This window comes from Heterodontus francisci, chromosome 9 (genome assembly GCF_036365525.1).
Source record: "Heterodontus francisci isolate sHetFra1 chromosome 9, sHetFra1.hap1, whole genome shotgun sequence".
Lineage (NCBI taxonomy): Eukaryota > Metazoa > Chordata > Chondrichthyes > Heterodontiformes > Heterodontidae > Heterodontus > Heterodontus francisci.
The window spans coordinates 19,421,640-19,439,426 of NC_090379.1; the positions used below are offsets into that span (position 1 = coordinate 19,421,640).

Below are 17,787 nucleotides of genomic sequence, written 5' to 3' on the forward strand. Positions count from 1 at the left end.
GTGTCGCAGTCTGCACTGTGGAAGCTGCGTGTGATTTGATCACTGTTTAAGGCGGCTCACCTTGTGACAATGAGGTCTAGCTGGTGCCAACGACGCGATCTTGGGTGCCTCCATGAAACCTGATGACAGGGTTTAGTGTGAAAGAACGAGTTGATGATGCAGAGGTTATGATAGGTACACAACTCAAGCAGTCTCTCCCCGTTCTCATTCATCCTTCCAACGCCATAGCGCCCAAGGCAGGAGGGCCATGAGTCATGATTGGCCCCAACCCTGGCATTAAAGTCCCCCAGCAGGAATAGGTGTTCGGTGTTGGGGATGCTGCTAATGATGTTATGGAGTTCCTCGTAGAACTGATCTTTAGCTTCAGGTAGGGAACAGAGTGTTGGAGCATAGATGCTGAGTAGGTGTACTGGACCAGAGGTGGTGAGCAGTCGGATGGACAGTATGCATTCTGAGCCATTTGAGGGAGGCTCTATCATGCTGAGCAAGGAGTTTCTGATGGCGAAGCCCACTCCATGCTGTCTTGGTTCTTCAGGATCCCTGCCCTGCCAGAAGAAGGTGTAGTCTTGCTCTGCTAGAGATCCACTCGCGGGGAGGCAAGTCTTCTGAAGTGCTGCCATGTCTACATTGAATCTACTGAGCTCGTTGTTAATGATGGCGGTCTTCCGAGAATCGTTGATTTTTGTAAAGTCTTCCGACAGGCCAGGACACATAGTTCTGACGTTCCAGCTTACAAAGCGAAGGGCTGGTACCTTCTTTCCTTTTTTCGTGTTGTTTGGTGCGGTGTATCAGTCCACCTTTCGGGCAATGACCCTGAGCTCCAAGCACCCATTGAAGCAGGTAGACTGTGGCGGGACAGAACCTTATTGACCGGAGGCTGCCCGGTTTGAGGCGGGCGGTAGCTGTCCAGTGAGGTGCGATGACCTCTCCAACGACAAAGGCAAACCGTGGCGCCCAGTTTCTACGCCAATTTATCTGGACTTATAACTCGTAACTGCTGCCTTCCATGTTGTGTCAGTCACTGTGAGGCAACTATGGAGTGACCTCTCCATGGCGCATGCCTGGGCGAATTTATGGAGGTTGAGAGTTGCCCAGTCGTCAAAACCCACCTCTCGGCCTTTCTGGTGGGGTCCAAAGAAGTGCAGAGCACGATCTTTGGCACCGGTATGGCTGCAGGAACTGCCGGAAACATGCCAAAGGTGACACATGACCGCCTACGGGGTTCCGCTCCGGATTATCTGTTAGGGTTTACTCCCTTAGCCTTGGTCTCTCCCGAGACGTCCACAAGGCAGTGGGGTTGTTAGGGCCTCTACACAGGTGTAGGATGATGCCGGTGGGAGGAGGGGATGCGAGGGGGAGGGGTGGAGGGAGGGGGGTGCGAGGGGGAGCTGGAAAGGGGGCTGTAAGGGGGTGGGGGGTGCAGTGGAAGGGGGTGCAGGGGGAAGATGGTGCGAGGGGGGGTGGCTGGGACGGGGTTGTGAGGGGGTGAGCTGAGAGGGTGGAGCAGGGAAGGGGACGGGGGGGGGGGTGGTGGAAGGGGAGGGGAAGGGGGGGGGAAAGCGGGTGCAGGTAATAAGCCATTTCCTCAGTGCCCACCATCGACATCCGGAAAGCTCATCCACGTCCTTCGGGAGGTGAAGCATCTTGCCCATGACTACTCCAAACAATTCACTATTACAAGGCATTTAGATTATGATTTTGCCTTTTTGTATAATGAATGACCAATTATAGGATGTTGGCAGAGTTGTTTTGACCTGCAAAAACAAAACTCTAGGTATCATCCTTTAATGACCTTCTATCCTCAGCTGCCTGCTACATTTTTGTTGACGCTTGTGCATTTATCTTGTTTGGTTTTTTGCAGAATTCAAAACATTGCTTTACCAGGACCAGAGGATAATTAGTTGACATTCTAGTGCTTGTTAGAGTCTCATCAGGTTATCCAGATTTGGATCTGACTGTCCTTTACAATTCTGCAATTGAAATTTTTTTAAATTATAATGTTGCTTATGATCTTCCAGCCTCTGCAGTGGCGATCGTTTGAAACAAAGTAGTGCAACCAAGTTTGTGAATTTCATGAATGCTCTTACTAATCCAAGTCCCCCTTTCAATCTACTCTTAATCTGCTATGTATATAATTTGTTTTTGGGGGCAGGGAGGTTGGCACATGGTGGGGGTGGATTTGGTTATATTAGAAACAGATTATAACCAGAGAACGGTCTGTTTCTGACCAGGTGAGAGGTTAGTTAATACCAACCAGTAACCAGATAAAGTTTAGGGGATATCTTTTAAAAATGATGTATTCATGCATGATGCAAGTTGTACCATCCCCGCCACTTACATCATCACTCTTATCAGGGGAAGCCAGCTATATCGGGCAAATGGCAGTGACCATTTGCCATTACCATAGGAGGCAGTTAGAAAGGGGCAGCTTATAACATATTAAGCGCGCTAACTATTTCAGGCAGTTCACTAAGTGTTTACCCTGTACTTACCAATTTAAACATTGTTAATTTCAGGCAAAGCCAGGTCCTCTAACAGTTTCAGTCAGTTGGTTCACACCTCATTAAAGTGCGATTACCTTACTGATGAGATTCTGGATGCAACTGCTAACAATTACGAGAGGCACTGGTTAATTGGAGACTTACTTTTTTTAAAAAATTGTTTATTTCAATTTTTGATTTTAAGATCTATGGACAAAATGTGTCAACACCCAACACATCTGCTTTAAACAGTGGGGACAGTATAGTCTTATATACTGTTTTGTACTGTATATATGTATTGGCCGACAACTAAACGCAGATTAAACAACTGACACCCTTTTGTTAATGTTGGAAGGTATTAACCTGCACTGTCCCTATAGACAAAAAGACTAGAGTATGACATAAAATGTAATCAAAGACCCACGTACAAAATGAGACCATATACATTATTAAAAACAAATACCAGGCAGTTAATTCAAGTTAGTTCAAGACTGCAATCTAATCTCAGGATACAGATGATAAAATCAATTTAGATTACTGCGGAATTAATCCTGTTTTTTTCTAACGAATTCTGATTTAACATAGCTGTATTTTGCTATAAGAAAACTATGAGCGGTGTATAATACGATTTTTAAAAATTGGTTGGGAGATTACTGATCATTAACGGTGTCATTCTGTATTAATAGTGGCTTGTGGTGCAAATAATTTGAATGGCTTCGATTGCTATATTTAGTAGTGGTATTTCCCTAAGTGCTTTTCCACTTTTTATTCTTGAACATTTTTTTTGCTTCCTTTCGCTTTCTGTGAGTGTTGACATTAAGCAGAGGCATGATTCCATGGACCGCAGAACTTGCCTAGTAGCTTAACAGGTGTGTCAAACATCAGCCTCACCAGTAAATTTCTGCAGATTAATAAAAATAGAGAATGCTGGAAATACTCAGCAGATCTGGCAGCATTTGTGAAAAGAGAAATAGAGTTAATGTTTCAGGTCGATGACCTTTTGTCAGAAATGGAAGAAGTTAGAAATGTACCAGGTTTTAAGCAAGTACAGGGGCAAGGAAAGTGGGGATGGGGGGAAAGAACAAAAGAGAATGTTTGTGATAAGGTGGAAGGCAGAAGTGATTAATCGACAAAAGGGATTATGGTGCAAGGCAAAAGGAGCTGATAATGGACAAGTAAAGAAATAAAAAATGTGTCTAGGGAAGGTGTAAATGGGAAAAGCAGAATCATTACCAACAGCTACCATCTAAAAACCAAAAAAAATGGGGGCAAAGCTAATAATCTGAAATTATTGACTTCAGTGTTGAGGAAGGCTGTAAAGCGCCTAATCGAAAGATGAGGTGTTGTTCCTTGAGTTTACGGTGAATTTCATTGGAACAGTGTAGGAGGCTGAGGACAGAGAGGTCAGATTGGGGCAGAGAATTAAAATGCCAGGTGACTGAAATCTTGGGGTCACACTTGCTGACTGCATGAAGGTGTACTGCAAAGTGGTCACCCACTCTGTGTTTGGTCTCCCCATTGTAGAGGAGACCACATCATGAGCAGCGAATACAGTATACTAAATTGAAAGAAGTACAAATAAATTGTTGTTTCACCTGGAAGATTATTTGGGGCCTCGAATGGTACTCGCATGGGAAGGTACTGTGGGAAGGGGAAAAGTTTCAGCAGGACTGAGGGGGCAGCACTTTTTGCCTTCACCTGATATCCACATGCACACCTGTGGCAGGAGTTGCTGAATAGCGATCAGGCACAAGAACCCTCCCTAATCTAGCAGCACTGAGGCCAGTTACAGAGGTTCTACACTTACCATGCTCTCCCAGCTGAGATCAACAAACACAGCACAGACAGCAGATTGAACCTGGGAATGTTTGTATGTCCCAGCTGCTCACTGAATAAATTCCCTGACCTTTCAGATTAGCCTCAGTGTTACAGTGTTATATCCTTAAGTTCATTTAGAGCTATCCCCCGCACTCCCACCCCAACCCCCACACAGCTGCCATTAACATTTATCAAGATGCAGTACACTAAATATATTTTTCAGTGCTTTAGATACTTACCTGTTTCGCCCTCTTTGGAAACCATATTACGAAGATTATAGTATGTAATAAAGAAAGTATCTTATTTATTCTCTGTTAATGATAGAGCTGTCAAAAATACACACTATTTGAGAAGCTGTGATCTGTTACAGGGGAACTATGTTGCAGTTTTATACGTATCATGCATCAGTTCTTTCAGGTTTTCTTAAACTACTTTTTGCCTCAGACCGAAAGATTGTGGAACGTAAATATGCAATCACTAGAATTCAATGACCACAAAGAGACCAAGGCCGGAATTTTACGCCCCCCCAAACGAGCAGGCTGGTGGCAGGGGGTCGTAAAATTGAGTGGGGGGGGGGGGGGGGGTTCAGGGTGCAGGTGGGCCATTCCCAATGCTGCAATTTTACACAGGGTGGCGGCGGCAAGCCAATTAACTGGCGCTTAAGGGCTTCCGCCTGCCGCCGCGGTTATTCTACCCTTGGCTGGTGGGCGGCTGAGGCCTCAAAAAGCCTGCCTGGTAAAACCACGGAGGGCTGCCCCTGAAGCCCCAACCACCCCCAATGCACAACACTTCCCCCGCTCCCTTAACCAACCCCACTTGCCTCACTGGGGCCCGGCCAATTGTCCCCGATGAGGCCTTAAAAACTTACCTTTTTTCCAGGTCCGTCCTTCTTCTTGCGATGATTGGGTCTGGTCCCCGCAGTGGCCACCGCTGCCAGTGGTGCTGCTGGGGCTAAGAGCTGCCGGCCTACTGATTGGTCGGCAGCTCCATTAGGCAGGACTTCCTGCCTCAAGGAGGTGGAAGTCCCGCTCAAGACCAATCAAAGGCCTGGGGAGCAGGAAAACCCCAGTCTGGCTCCCCAGGCTCGGCCTTTTCAGCAGTGGACGGGGCCTCCCGCCCAACGAAAGATTCCAGCCCAAGGGTTCATTTACACTATGGTAAGCAGTTCATAGAATCATAGAATGGTTACAGCACAGATGCAGGCCATTTAGCCTGTCAAGTCCATGCTGGCTCTCTGCAAGAGGAATTTCGCTAATCCCACTCCCTTGCCCTTTTCCCATAACCCTGCAAACTTTTTCCCTTCAAGTGCTTATCCCATTCCCTTTAAAAAGCAGACTCTCAGACAGTGCATTCCAGATCCTAACCACTCTGTGTAAAAAAAGCTTTTCCTCATGTCGACTTTGGTTCTTTTGCCATTCACCTTAAATTTGTGTCCTCTGGTTCTTAACCCTACTGCCAATGGGAACAGTTTTTCTCTATCTACTCTGTCTGGGCCCCTCATGATTTTGAACACCTCTATCAAATCTCCTCTCAACCTTTTCTTTTCTAAGGAAAACAACCACAGCTTCTCCAATTTAACTGAAGTCCCTCATTATTGGAATCATTCTCATACTTTTTTTTCTGCACCCTCTGCCTCCACATCCTTCTTAAAGTGCAGTGCCCAGAATTGAACACAATGCTCCACTTGAGACCGAAATGTTTTATAATGGTTCATCATAACCTCCTTGCTTTTTTACTCCATGTCCCTATTTTTAAAGTCCAGGATCCCGCATGCCTTATTATCCACTTTCTCAACCTGCCCTGCCAACTTCTACAGTTTGTGCATATATACCCCCAGGTCCCTCTGTTCCTACCACCCTGTTAGAATTGTATCTTTTTTTATATTGCCTCTCCTCATTCTTCCTACCAAAATGTATCACTTCACACTTCTCTGCATTAAATTTAATCTGCCATGAATCCGCTCATTCTACCAGCCTGTCTATGTCGTCATGAAGTCTTTCACCATCTTCCTCACAGTTCACAATTTTTCCAAGTTTTATTTAATTTGCAAATTTTAAAATTGTTCCCTATATACACAAGTCTAGGTCATTAATATAGACCAAGAAAAGGGGGGTGGGGGTGGCGCTGGTACCTACCTGGAACCCCACTGTATACCTTCCTAGAGTCCGAAAAACAATCGTTCACCATTACTGTCTGTTTCCTGTCACTCAGCCAACTTTGTATCCATGCTGCCACTGACCCTTTTATTCCACGTGCTTCAACTTTTCTGGCAAGCCTCTTATGTGACACTTTATCAAATGCCTTTTGGAAGTCCCTGTAGACCACATCAAACCCTCTCAATCAAGCTGGTGAAACTCAATTTGCCTTTAGCAAATTCATGTTGGCTTTCCTTAATTAATCTACACTTGACCAAGGTACTGTCAACTTTCCTACCACCAAGGTTAAACTGACTGGCCTGTAGTTTCTGGGTTTATCCTCAAACAAGGGTATTATATTTGCAATTTCCCAGTCCTCTGGCATCACCCCCATATCTAAGGAGGGTTGGAAGATTATGGCCAGTATCTCTGCAATTTCCACCCTTACTTCCCTCAGCATCCTTGGATCCATCCCATCTGGTTCTGGTGACATAGAACATTACAGCACAGTACAGGCCCTTCGGCCCTCGATGTTGCGCTGACCTGTGAAACCATCTGACCTAAACTATTCCATTTTCATCCATATGTCTATCCAATGACCACTTAAATGCCCTTAAATGACCTATCAACTTTAAATACAGCCAGCCTTTCTAACACCTCCTCTTTATCAATTGTTAGCCCATCGAGTATCTCAAATACCTCCTCATTCTTGCAGCATGTTCTTCCTTGGTAAAGACAGATGCAAAGTACTCAATTAGCACCTCAGCCGTGCCCTTTGCCTCCATGCGTAAATTCTCTTTTTGGTTCCTTATAGGTTCCAACCCTCCTCTTACTATCTTTTTACGATTTATATGCCTATAGAAGACTTTTGGATTCCGTTTTATGTTAGCTGCCAGCCTGTTCTCATACTCTTTCTTTGCCTCTCTTATTTCTTTTTTATATAAGTATATATCTATATATATAAATTTATATATAAGTTGTGTTTTTCACTTCCTTTCTGAACTTTCTAATTTCAGCCTAGTACTCACTTGTATTATCAACCTAACAACTGTCATATGCACCCTTTTTCTGCTTCATCTTACTCTCTGTCCCATTTGTCATTCAGGGGGCTCTGGCTTTGTTTGCCCTACCTTTTTCCCTTGTGGGAATGTACCTCGACTGTACCTAAACCAAAGGCAGCCCATTGATCCATTCCAATTTATCTGGGGCAAAAACAAGAAATGCTGGAATCACTCAGCAGGTCTGGCAGCATCTGTGGAAAGAGAGGCAGAGTTAACGTTTCGGGTCAGTGACCCTTCTTCGGAAGGGGCAGGTCGGTTCTCAACCCACTGAACTTGGTCCTCCTCCAATTAAATATCTTTACTCTAAATTGCTCCTTGTCCTAATCTAAACCTAATGATACTATGATCACTGTTGCTAAGTGTGTGTAGTGTAAATCAGACTTTACTTTGAATGGAAATGCTGTGAGACTTCCTTCTGCAGTGAGCCTCACTCCGTTTTATTTCAATGCCAGGTTCAACTCTGGTTCCAGATTCAAGCTGAATTTACACTTGGACCCGATTTTAACTTTGCGTAAGTGAATGCATTTTGAGAGAGTTAAAATCAGACCTTATATAACTATACACAAAACAAAACCCTATTGCATTGATTTTATGGATGTAGTAAAAATATACTCTCAGGGACATGGGAGTAATAGTCATGTCATTGTTAAAGTAATATTTAATGGCAATTAATGAATTCTTTTACATGCATATCTCCATTCTGCTGGAACGTAGGCTCTGTTCAACAGCAGACTGCAACAACTAAAGGAGAATTTCACTCCTTAGTATTACAGGGAAGGCCTTTGCTAGGGTCATACTTAAAAAACTGCTCTTACTTGCAGACCAGGTGTACCTGGAAGCGCAGTGCGATTTCCGTGCTGGCAGATCTACTGAGGATATGATCTTCTCCATACGCTAGCTACGAGAGAAGTGTAGGGAACAGAGTATACTCCTTTACCTTAATTTTGTGGATCTCACTAAGACATTCGACACCGTCAGCAGAGCAGGGCTCTACAAGATTTTGGGAGAAATTGGCTGTCCACCGAAACTCCTCAGTCTCATCCGCTCCTTCCATGACAACATGCACTTGCTGTACAGTTTGATGGCTCCACTTCCAATAGTTTTGATGTGAAGAATGAAGTGAAACAGAGTTGTGTCCTAGCCCCCACTCTGTTTGGCAAATTCTTCTCCGTGCGCCTGACCTTCGCCTTCCCTGCAGATATGGAAGGAGTCTACTTGCACACCAGGTCAGATGGTAAGCTCTACAATCTATCAAGGCTGAAAGCAACGATAAAAGCACATCACGTCCTGATCAGAGAACTCCTCTACGCTGATGATGCTGTGCTAGTCGCTCACACGGAAACTCAGCTACAAGGACTCATGGACTGTCTCTCTCTGAAGCTTGTTCTCGTTGATTATAAGCGTCAAGAAAACCATGGTCATGGGACAAAGCGTTGCATCTCTGTCCCTGATCACACTAAATAACACCCCACTGGAAGTGGTTAGCAAATTCTGCTACCTTGGATCCATGATGACAGACAATGCAAAACGTGCATGGGATAACACCAAGCTGATGTTTTATAAGGCCTGTGTCCTCAGTATCTTGCTGTATGGCCGTGAAACATGGCTAATTACAGCTACCAGGAAAAGAATCTCAATAATTTCCATCTTTGCTGTCTGCGGCTCATTATGGGTATATCCTGGCAGGCCAAAATTACAAATGTCGCAGTCCTTTCAAAGGCAGAGTGTGTTGGCACTAATCAAACAGAGGTTTCAGTGGATTAGACACCTCTGCAGGATGGGAGACAGTCGCATACCCAAGGACCTTCTGTATGGTGAGGTAGCTGGGGCCAGACGACCAGCGGGGCACCCAAAGCTCCGCTTCAAGGATCCTTGCAAGCGTGACATGAAGGCCCTAAATGTTGACTATTGCACCTGGGAGTCACTAGCTGGTGAAAGAGGGAAATGGCGACATATCCTGTGGACTGGTGTGCACTACCACAAAGACCAGTTGCTACAGCATCTTGACAACAGGCGCCAACATCAAAAACAACAACTCACAGCATCATGTGCAGCACTTGTGGCAGAAGCTGCCTCTCATGGATTGGCCTTTACAGTCGTCAAAAAAACACCCCACTTAAATGGATTGTGTGCTGCATGTCCATCATCTTTTGTGGATGGATGGAAGGATGCCAACCAACCAAACCAACCATATTTCTATTCAGAGTAAACTGATATCTTTTTGAAGAACTTATACCCTTTGAAGTTCTACATCACAAACCTTGATATTCCGAAATTTACCAGCTTGTGGCAGGAATTCCCTCAAAAGTTCACCCAATAAGCCGTTGTAACTTTGGTGGATGATTGGTAGAAACCTAGTTTATGTGATTGATCTGAAGTTTCTGCCAAAGTTACCACAGTACGGCCCAATTGAATACTGGATAAATTCACTGACCCAAGCAAATTTTCACCAATTGTGTCTGAGGTACTGATGCTGAATAAATGCCGATAATGTTTTTTATTCAAGTTCACTGTTTAATATAAAATACATCCTAACTTGCTGTCAGTAATCAACACTGCTGCCCCAGTTTATAATGTAATGGGAACATCTTGATTAGATTAGTGCAGTGTATTGACAGCTAAAGACTGTCCTCCATGATTTATAGCAATAATTATTACTTTTCAGTGAAATATTTTCTTCTGTGGGAACAGGATGGTACAACACAACTTGCATTTGTGTGACATCTATAACATAATAAAATGTCCCATCGTACATCATATCAGAGAGAGTGGAATGAATGGTAGTAGAGGAATTAGCAAAGTTGATTGCATCTATAATAATAGGTGTTAAGGAGGTTTTTAAAGGTGTTACGGTCAAGTGAGGAGGGGTCAAAGGGCTTCCCTCTTTTTCCTCTCCTTGTTTGACCACAACAGATTAAATTCTTTCTTAAAGTGGATGTACTGGCCAATTCAGTAGGTGTTTGATTACTTACTTGCGATGATCATAACCAGAACAAATCGGACGGGTTTCCTTGAGTTAACAAAGAAAGAGGGTGACTTAATTGTACCTAAACTGAACTAATAAAATAATAAACAATGCGGCAACCTTCACTCTCACACATACACAAATAGGTTACAGAGTGGGGAAAGGTAAATTGGTTGAGTTAGAGTCCATTAAAAAAAAGTATACAGTCGTTGGAGTTTGGTGATTCGGCTGGCTTCTAGCTGAATTCAGTGGTCCTGAGGCTTTTAGTTTCAAGAGGAAGATGACTGGTTTGGTGGGTCTGTCTTGGAGACAACGATGCGGATGATTTCCTCCAACAGGGTTTCTGATTGTAGCCAGAATATGCAAAGGTGGTCAGTCAACAGGCAGGATTTGAAAGCTTTCAAGCTGGAATGGAGTGAGAAAGAGAGAAAGGGATCCCCACTTAAGGTCTGCTCACGTCAGAGTCCAGTTGCTTCTCCTTTGCTGCAGAGAAAACACCAGCTTTAACCCACAGATGGGGAGGGGCTTGTTACATGACAGTCACTCAGTGATTCAAACATAGCGATTAGCAGTATTTCTCCACTTGCTGAAAAGAACAGGTAGTTCCTTTAAACTTCCTGGGTCTTGGTTCTTGCTGGGAAATGCACAGACATTTCATCCCCTCCTCACAGTCCTTTACAATGTAGGATTCAGTGTTGGAAACTAGGTGATCATCTTAAGCTGCCAGCAATCATCCTGTTTTAAATGTCTTTTTAAAAATGTCTTTTTTTTTAGAAAAGTACAAATTCAGATCTCCAGTCGGTGGATTAAAGAAAATTATCATTCAACAAAGCACATTGGCGTAACAAAGGCAAAGAGAGATGAAGAAGTTTGGGGAAGGGATTCCAGTGGGTTGGCTGAAAGCTCTGTCACTGAATGAGAAGGCCTAGAAGGTAGAGAATACAATTGGGCCAGAGTCAGAGATTCATGTTGCAGGGGCAGAAACACAAGGCTCAAGGTGGTTGCAGAGTTGGGTGAGGCAAAGCCATGAGCTATGCAGGAATTTATAAAGAACGTCAAGGATTTTGAATATGTTTTGTTTGGGTACAGGGGGCAAATAAATCAGACATTAAAAAGACTGCATGGAAGGATAAAACATGAAATGGCACTCTAACCGTGCACCTGCTTATTGCCCTCTCTGCTTTTAACTGAGCAGACACATGGTGTAGAATAAATGGCTGTGTGCGCTCAGATATCAGATCACGACTACAAAACAAAAGTCTATGTAATTCTTCCTCTGTTTGTAGGTGATGCTGGCAAGGCCAACATTTATTGCCCATCCCTAGTTTCCCTGAGAAGCTGGTGGCAGTTTGCCACCTTGAATCTGTACATTCATGATTGTTTTTACAAATGGCTAGGGCACTTCTGAGGCATTAAAATTCAATCAGGTAGTGTGGGATTGGATTCACGTGTAGTTCAGTCTTGGGTAGGGAGGTGGGGGTAGTCTCCCTTTCCAGCAGGAAAGACATTAGTAAGCCAGATGAGGTTTGGCAACAATCTAACAGCTTTTGTGGTCATTTTTCTGGTGTCAGGTCACAAATTACAATGCTGTAATGTGGCTTGCAAGTCCAGTACCATAACCACCATACTATGTGCCCTATATGGAAAGTTTATTGCACGAGAAGAGGTGTACTTAGCTTGAAACACATTCTTGGGGTTTAGTTAATAACAATAGGTTGCTCAAATTTCACCAACTGTGATTTATTATATCATCCAAAGCTTCCCAGTATGTTTACAACTTGCATCTTGCTCCTATTTACCCGTTATTTATTTAAAGTTTTTTGCCTTGAAAATGTTAGACTGCTAAGAGATTTGGTGGTTACAAAGGCCACCTTGGAACTCTAGCTGTCCTGTGCACTGAGGAAACTCCACAGCAATGTAATTGGTGTTGACAGTTATTGATAGATACAACACTGTCTCCTCCATGTTTGTTGACAGGTGCCAGTGGCACGAGTCTGATTATTGACTAAACCTTGACAGCTGATTGAAAAACAAGCTGACCTATTCATATCAGTGCTGTGGACTTGAAAGCTGCCTGTCAATAACCCCTAATTTCAGATCGTTATACAGCAACTTGAAACAAGGCCTAAACTGGAGAAATATTAAGTCTGCAATAAAATCACTAATTTTATTATAACTTCAATTAAGTAAGTTAACATTTTCCCCTCACAGAAAACATACTTAATTAATTTTCCTGCTTATGAAGATGAGGTATGTCAGTGCCGTGGAATGGAACACCTTTCTATTTTTTGTAGCCAGGAGTACTCCTATGTGTAGGTATGGTATAGGTTGGAGATACATGAAAGCTCCCTCTGCTCCGTTCTGTATGCTTTTTTGTTTTATTGTTTTGTCTTATTGTTGTGTGATAGATGCTGTTGATCATGTGAGAAGTCATGTCATGTAGGTGAAGTAGTAAAATAGCTCAGACTGACATGAGAACAGAAGATATACAGCATCAAGTAATTAGTAAAACAGCATTGTGATGCTTTTTTGGATGTGGGGAGGATTGATTATATAGCAAGGGAGTGGGAATAATTGGATAGCTCTTTCAAAGGGTCGGCAGAGGCACTATGTGCCGAATGGCTTCTTCCTGTGCTGTAAGATTCTATGATTGATTGTTTACTTTTATGCCATCAGTTGTGATTATCTTCTCATTCACTTTAATATATAGCTGAGCACAGAAGTGGAAATACCCAGCCTTTAATTCTACACTGCGACTAGTGGGGTTGGATGTTAGAAAAGTCTTGGGGTTCAAATTTATAATTACAGGATGGTGAATGGAGCATCTTTGACTTCTCTGCAAAACACTTAAATGAGAGGGAAATTGTAGAATTTTCTGCATTTGGAGATTTCGTCTGTTGTTTGTAACCACCCCTCTTTGAATTTGGTATTTAATTTATGGAGACCTCCTGCAATACAGATCATATCTTTTTGTTCTCTGGATAAAGGCAGTGTTTGCAAAGCCACATTTTTGTCGTCCATCCCTGATTGTTCTCAGAAGGTGGTGGTGGGCTTTCTCCTGAACTGCTGCAGTACTTGTGTTGATGGTGTTAGGTAAGGAATTTCAGGATTATGAATCAGCTACAATGGTTTATGTTAAAGCTGGAATGGTATGGAACTTGGAGGAGAACTTGCAGATAATGATGTTTCCAGAACATTGCTACTCTTTTCCTTCTAGGTGGGATAGGTCAGAGGCAGGGAGGTGCTGTCAAAGTAACCTTGTTGAGTTGCTACAGTACAACTGTAAATAGCACATGCTGCAACCACAATGTGCTAGTGGTAAAAGGGGTGATTATTGAATGCAGAGACAGGAGGTAGAACAAATGAACTGTTCTATTTTAGATCATGTGAAACTTCTTGAGTATTGTTATGGCTGCACCCATGGTGAATGATGAGTATTCCATCACAGTCCTGCCTTGAGTGTTATAGATGGAGAAGCTTTGAGACATCAGGAAGTAATTGACCCATCGCAGACTACCCAGCCTCTGTCCTGCTGTTGTAACCACATTGTTGATGTGGCTCGTCCAATTAAGCTTCTGGTCAGTGGTGACCTCCAGGATGTTGATGTTAGAGCACTTGGTGATAGTGGTGCCATTGATGATCAGAAGATTGGCTTTTCTCTTGTTGGAGATGGGCATTATCTACACCTGACTTATGATGGAGGGAAGTAGCTGAGAATAGTTGGGCCAAGGACACTTTCCTGAGGAACTCTGGGCTGCTAGATCTGTTGTTAGTCAATCACATTTGGCAATGTAGTAGTCCCACACTATTAAGTGAAGGATGTCCTCACTGTGAAGATTAAACTTTCTCTTTGCAAGGATTCTGTAGTGGCCATTCCTGCCAGACTTGTCTGTAACAGGCATGTTCTTGAGGACGAAGTCAAGTTAACGATGATCCATCTAGGAGCTATGACCGTGAGTTCGGTCACGACAATCCAACAGCTTTAATGGTCCATCTATGGGTACTAGACCATAAATGACGAGATTTATCAAAATCAGTTTCACAGCTTGCCGTGATAGATTTGAAATCAGTACCCCAGGCTGTTAATCCAGTGCGATAACCACTGTACAAACACACCCTCTCCTTGGAGGAGCAGGATTGAAAGAAAGAAACTTTTTTTATTATGATCATTTCATATGTTCTTACAGTATTTCAAAATTTTATTTTTCAGCACGAGAAATGACCAGAGGAAAATTCTTAAACATTTTGGAGCGGCCCAAGAAGTAGCTGCAAAATTCCAACCACTTGGTTTTGCAAGAAGACCCAGCACTTGTTCAGAGACAATTACTGCCCATTGCAGATCTACAGATGCCTTCCTTGGCTAATCCTTCACATATCATCTGTTCAAACTGCCATACAATAGAGCAATACAAGTTCACATTTTTGCAGATAACTTACCTTTTAGCCTATAAGGCAAATTGTTTTTAAATGGAAACATAGACTATAGTTGATATTTGGTTGGTGTAGAAGGGCCAGAATTTGGTTTGTCATGTGCATGTCAAATATCAATATCGTTATTATATCATTGTGGTGTACTAATGTATTTCCCATAGTATATATAGGGTCTGCAGTGCATGCAGTGCCTGTTACATGCAGTGCAATAAATCCTGATGTTGCAGGTGACGTTATGCAGAACAATAGCACTTTAGTTTAAGACACATGATTCTATCAGCATATGTCCATCTTTGCATAACAAGTAATAGTACACCTGGTGGGGGAGCATTACAAAAAAAAAAAATTGCCTGCATATAGAAAACTGTTTTCCACAAATTCTACATGTATATAATTATACAGAATAACACAAAATAGAGTTTTGTGGTATGAGGTGATGTTGTTAGATCATTCAAAATTCTCTCATGGTTTATGAGGCCTTCTCAAGCCTTTGCTGTATATCTGCCTTTTAACACATTGCAGTGTATGTTTTCTATATAGCGATAGAGTACGTAAAAGCTCTGTTGAGATGATTGTGTACTGCAGGGGTCCCCTAAGGTGTGATAGATTAACAGAGAAAGGTTTAGATTGAAATATCCAAAAAAAACTGGTGCTGACATTAAATTACATTTTCCACCTAAAAGTTACAGAAGTGACTTCCAAACAAAATAATACTGTGATGACATTTTGTTATAAAGTAAACAAATAATATGCCAGCTTCATTACAAAGCAATTAAAAAGGTGTCAAGCCAAACAGAAATAATTTTGATCTAGAGGAAGAAGGTGTGAAATTTTCTTGAAGCAGTAATGATATCCATGAATACATTATTGGTGTGCATCAGGGGAATAACTTTCACTATCCCATTGATGTTTATTCTTTTGGTATCACAAGTAAATATTAGGATACATTCAGTTGGTCACTGAGTAACTCTGGAAGAAAGACTTTTCTTGATTTTATTCTTCCTTCTTCCCCTGGGTCACATCTGTCTTCTTCATGGCTACCAAAGTTATGCTCTGTGATTGACCTGCAGGCGGTATAATTCAGGTGGACTGCAAACTGGCTAAGTGGACTATTGAATTTTGGGAGGGGGTTAGTATTACAAAAACAAATATATTTTAAACCAAATTTTGATTCAAGATTTTATATTTTAGGTGGAGAACATAACGATTAACAAGTGGTATACTTGATGACAATGTCACACAACCAAGATAGTTGTCACTTCAGGGGCGCAGGGAGCCCAATTTTTCATATCTAATTTCAAACATTGTTGCACTGTTTGGCCCAATCTCATCAACACGTTATTTGGGTCTGCTCAGTGCAGTCTTCTGGTATAATGGAGACCATCCTTTAAGGATGTAATTGCAGCCTTGGTAAGTGATGCATAAGGCTGAGCTGAAGTCTAATGTTTTGGAGTAAGGGCTGGGAATAAAGTCATAGGCCGAGACTGGAAAAAATTGCTGGAAATTTTGACCTATGAAGGGGTCTAGAGCCATCCCAAATAAGGGGATCTTAGGTTTTGAATGATTACTTGTAAAAGGATTGAATATTTTGTCTCAATTGTATGGATCATTGAGGCCTCCCTCCACCCCTTTAAATGATCTTTAACAGACCATTGATGTTCTAAGTATTAGTCTCAAGTTTAGTTTTCCAGTTTTTTTAGCAATGTGAAACAGGACCTACTTTCATGAGCAGTCTTCTGCACAAATGAGTGGAATGTTTCTACTATATATTTTATTTTTGAATTAATAAATGTGCATTATTTAAAAATAACTTCTCCAGATCATTTGAATGCAGCCTTTAGAAATATACACTTGAAACGCAATTTATTTCTCTTGTATTTCTGAATGAAGAGCTCACAATGGCTATGCGGACAAGGTAGCAAGGGTTGCCAGTAGCTAGGGAAATGTATGAGTTTCTGCCTTCAAAAGGAAGAGAAGTGAAGGCAAAGAAACTGATGGACAGTAAGTGAGAGGAATAAGAAAGGATATGCTGGAGCAAAATTTTAAGCGAATTTGCTAACTTTAATTATAAGTGTAATGGCCCACAAATTGCGGAAACAGTGCATCTTGTGGAAAGCGACGTGAACTGGGTTTTTCTCCTCACCTTTCAGATCATGCTATGTTTGCGCCACAAATTGCTGGAAGTGCAAATTGATAATGGAGCACCGATGTCAACATCTTATCACGAACTTCATGAATGTAGTGCTCAATAGTCTATCTCCTTAACTAATGAAACTAAACAGCAGAGAACTAAACAGAGCAAATGATGGAGAGAATGGGTTGAATTAGAATTAAGTTAGAGACAGAGAGGAAGAGAGTGGATTAAGAGAGCAAAAAGAAAGAGGCAGAAAGGAAAATATCATCTTGATCAAGAACAGTGAAACTGCTTTCATAGAAATGTAGACTTTGCTAGACAACGAAAAACCGAGATCCATCAAGTTTGCCTTCTACCATCATGTTTGCATAATACAACTAAATAGGAGTGTGGACACCAAGACTAGCACAAAGATCCTGCTAAGATGGATGAAAATGTTTTTAAAAACCTCTTGGAACAATTTAACACCTGTCGGAATGAGACTTCACTTTTCTGGGTTTCTCAGGTTGAGTGCCATGTCAGGGTCATAAATCAGGTGATTAACAGACCCTTACATGAATTATCAGCCCTAAATGGCTGCGGTGAGATTGATACAAATTAATTTGTATCAACAACATAAATCCAGCAATTTCAGGACTCGCAATTGATTTCAACAGGGATGCTCACGGCAAGTTTGCAATTTTTTGGTGTTTCCAAGACTAATGGCAGAGCAGCGCGAATCATCCAGCAATTTCAGGAGAATTGTAACGTGTAGCGATTCTCT

General features: G+C 42.3%; 1 protein-coding gene across 2 annotated transcripts in view; it reads left to right on the forward strand.

Annotated features, from left to right (window-relative positions):
* lin52 (lin-52 DREAM MuvB core complex component) overlaps positions 1-16,692 on the forward strand; it is a 94,948-nt gene extending 78,256 nt beyond the window's left edge. Inside the window, exon 6 of one of the 2 annotated variants that reach the window (XM_068038649.1) lies at positions 14,670-16,692. In XM_068038649.1, the coding sequence (XP_067894750.1) occupies positions 14,670-14,725 (56 nt within the window). In that variant the 3' untranslated portion in view covers positions 14,726-16,692. Of the gene's footprint in view, positions 1-7,946; positions 8,006-14,669 lie in introns of those variants that run through there. The other variant, XM_068038651.1, reaches the window with a different exon arrangement.
* The last annotated feature ends 1,095 nt before the right edge of the window (positions 16,693-17,787 follow it).